This window comes from Lolium rigidum, chromosome 3, assembly GCF_022539505.1.
Source record: "Lolium rigidum isolate FL_2022 chromosome 3, APGP_CSIRO_Lrig_0.1, whole genome shotgun sequence".
NCBI lineage: Eukaryota > Viridiplantae > Streptophyta > Magnoliopsida > Poales > Poaceae > Lolium > Lolium rigidum.
This window is the reverse complement of record NC_061510.1, coordinates 224,101,168-224,104,864: the sequence shown is the minus strand read 5'-3', so window position 1 is coordinate 224,104,864 and position 3,697 is coordinate 224,101,168. Positions and strand designations below refer to the sequence as shown.

General features: G+C 45.1%; 1 protein-coding gene across 1 annotated transcript; it reads right to left on the bottom strand.

Annotated features, from left to right (window-relative positions):
* Positions 1 to 887: 887 nt before the first annotated feature.
* On the bottom strand, positions 888 to 3,110 carry LOC124699025 (40S ribosomal protein Sa-2-like). Its single transcript, XM_047231399.1, has 5 exons — positions 2,951 to 3,110; positions 2,074 to 2,336; positions 1,788 to 1,985; positions 1,496 to 1,658; positions 888 to 1,250 (listed from the first exon to the last, which is right to left on the bottom strand). The coding sequence occupies exons 1-5, from the start codon at positions 3,093 to 3,095 to the stop codon at positions 1,123 to 1,125; spliced, it is 897 nt and encodes a 298-aa protein (XP_047087355.1). The 5' UTR covers positions 3,096 to 3,110; the 3' UTR covers positions 888 to 1,122.
* Positions 3,111 to 3,697: the final 587 nt, after the last annotated feature.

Sequence of the window (3,697 nt, the reverse complement as noted above, 5' to 3'; positions counted from 1 at the left end):
CCACGAACTCGGGGAGGCAAGCTTATGAGATATCAGTGATGACGAGCCTGGGCTCTAACCGGGGCAGATTCATAGCACCTCACAGATAGATGTCGATGCAGAACTTGGCTAGTAGTAGCTCGGTCGCCGTTTCCCTCCTCGCCACCACGGTCAGCCAGGAAAACTGCAGCCAAATACTCTCCTCCGAGAAGCATCCAGCCATGTTCTTCTCCAACCATCCGCCCAGGCACCATGCCCACGAACAAGGAGATGAGGAAGCACCAGAGAGGAAGCTTCTGCAGGCCATGGCCGCCGCACGAAAGCAACCACGACGGGCGAACGGAGAACAGCATCTCGCCACTCTGCACACAGGCAAACAACACTACTAAACCTACTACTATATACAGAGGCCGGTCTCCTCCCTCCCAGCGACTACGGATGGCGACGCCGCCGGCGAGGAGGGAGGAGCCGGTGGCGGTGGGTAGATAAGGGAGAGAAGAGAGCTACTCTCCACTGTTTTTGCAAGCGCCTAACTAGACCAGCCCTTACCATGTATTCCCTCCTTCATAAAATATGATGTCTATAGTTTTTTTTTTGTCAAAGTCAAATTATTTGAAGTTTGACTAACTATATATGTCAAAATATAAACATCTAAGATACCAAATGTACACAATATGAAAGTATATTTCATGACCATTCTAACAATATTGGTATGAAATTATAGTGTTGACATCTTCTAGTGAAGTTTGACTTTGACCAGAAATTATAGGCATCCTATTTTAGGAGGAGGGAGTATTTGCAACATTATTTAAAAGCAGATCTAAAAAAAAGTTAAGCCCGTAGATGGTAAAATGACATCAATTGATCTCCACTTTACAACAAAAAGAGAAATAGTGACATCAGAAGGATCAACCAGAAAACCGCATCAGTATGTTGCAAGGCATACATTCAATCCAAAAATGCATTGCGGGAAGGTAACAAGCAAGGAATCGTATCGCAGTGTCAGCTGAGTAAACGCTCAAAATCGATTCTCACTTAACATTACACAGTACCATAACTGGGGGCTACCAAAACAGATCTGCTAATACGAACAACACGTTAAGTAACTCTTCTCTCCTTGAGTGTCACCCACTGAACATCCTGTTACCAGCCAGTGGGGGCCGGAGCACTGCCTTCTTCCCAACCAGTGGCAGGAGCAGGGACAGCAGCAACAGCCGCATCAGCAGGAAGAGGGACGGCAGGTGCATCCCAACCTTCTCCAGCTACAGGAGCTGCACCCAGATAAACATGAGTGCTTCAGTTCCATGATACGTTATTTCAAAAAGAAAGCATCATGACACCCCAATCAAGTTGTTCTGTATTCTGGTTCTTAAGTTAAAGAACCAACATTAGACAATATGAACAGACTAAAATAAGATGGCCAGTCAAATTATGAAGGAAAGTGGGGAGATGTTCAAGCTGAAGGCTGGATGTTCAGTAATAACTGGATTAGGTACTAAGAAAAAAAAAGACAAACCTGGAGCAGCAGCACCCCACTCAGCACCAGCTGGCCCTGCGGAGAGGGCAGGAAGATCACCCCAATTGTCCACTACCGGGGCACCGTATTCGGGAGCTACTAGAGCCTCCTCTTCATCCACCTCCTTAGCTTCCTCTGGATCTCTGTAGAAGAAAAGATCAACCTACAAAAGACAAACAAGATCTATTAGCAATCAGAAGATGGAAGGAGCTAGTCATATGTTGCTTCCAAAGGCCAATCAAGAACATAAACATAAACAATTCAGGTGAGACTTCTGATCATCCAAGTTTACCATGACATCCCACTTATGTCCTGGGAGAATCGTGCCACGCATCTGCATAACCATCCTAGCAAGTAGCCAATATAGGCAACCAATGCTCTGCTTTCCCTTGTTGTTGGCAGGAATGCCAATATCAACATAGCGCATAGGGGAATCAGTGTCACAGAAGGCTATAGTTGGTATGTTGCCAAGAGCAGACTCCTTGATGGGCTGCACGCAATTAAACGAACACATTTACAAGATGACCGATTTGCTGAATTTCATTGCAGAAAAGCTCACAATATCAAAAGAGCCATACCTGATGATCAGTTCTGGGGTCAGTCAGGATGAGAAGACGTGGCTCACTGAATGTGGTTTGCATCTGGTTAGTGAAGGTACCAGGGGTGTGCCTACCAGCAATGGCATTGGCACCAGTGTGCTGTGCAAACTTGAGGACGGCCCTCTGACCATAAGGCCTAGCAGACTGCACAATAATGTCCTGTGGGTTCTCAATGGCAACAATCACTCTGGCAGCCAGCTGAAGCTTCTCCCAGGTTTTGCCAAGGTTGATAATGTAGATACCTACAAGAAAATATACAAAGTAGCATAAGGAGAACTCCCCGGCACATTAATTACTTCTTGCTAGAATAAAAATCATTACAAGAAACACAAACAGCATTCCCTGCATTCGAGTGAAACAACAGAGTTCTAAACAGAACCGCTGTTGGAAGCTTTCAGCATATTCGTGGCAACAGAACAAGCCAATAAGAAATCTAGAACACCACAATAGCATAGATATACCCAACCAGTTCTCGTGTACATACATAAAAAGCAGCTAAACATAAAAACATTGCATTCATGTCGACTCTTGAGGCTCACTAGCAGCTAAACTCTACGAACCAAATGTAGAAACCAGAATGCATGACTTCATATGGTCAAACAGTTAATCCACTCTACGAAGGAGCATCCACTAAACGAGGCAAAGTAATCATCTTGCACCCACAAGTAGCCGATGACATCCACGTACATGAATCAAGGTGCAGCAAGGGAAACAGTACTCATACATCTTCGAAAATCTAAATATAGGGAAGCAACCTAATCATTAGTACAAACATAATTAGATCTATCTAAACAGGAGGATCTATGTCTGCTATGGTGGCGATCGCGTAGTTTTCGGGATGAGAGAGTCGAGGTACCGTCGGTTCGGCGCTTGTAGACGTAGCGCTCCATCTGGAAGTCGCAGTTCTTGGTGCCGAGGTGCACGTCGGCCGCCAGCATCATCTGGATGTCCTGCTCCCGCTGGGAGAGCGCCCGCGGGGCGCCGCCTGCGGCTGCCGCCATCCTCGCAGTCGCCGCCGAGTAGAGGACGTCGAGTTGCGGTTGAGGGCGAGGGCGCGAGCGCAAGAGTGGCTGGCGGCGCGATAAGGGATGGAGAGGGATCGAGCTGGGAGGTTTATATTAGTGGGCCTGTTGGGCTAAAACCCTAGATCTCCAACTATGTGATTTGACCGATGTTTGCTTATGGCTTTCTTTTGCTAAGTTTGATTTTAAAAAGGCTAACAAACCTTTGATAAAAAAATACCAATATAATATGTGATATTTGTTGTAGGTTATATCATAATTTTCAAATATTATTTTTGAAAGGAAATTCTACATGATCTTTTAGAAAAAAATACATAAGCAACTATAACCCGACTCCGACCGAGGAAGCTTGACATCCAGGCAGCACATAGGATTGTACAAACTGATCGCGTGAACATAACAAATATATTTGTGGTATCCTCCATAAAAATAATTTCTTCACCTCAACATCTTAAGGCTTTGCCAAACTTTCACCTACACGATTGTTAGCATTCACAAGCTCAAAATTTTCCATGCTCTCGCAAACTATCGTGCTAATCTTTGAGTGAAAACTGAAAAGAAAGGTAGAGCTAGGAAAACAC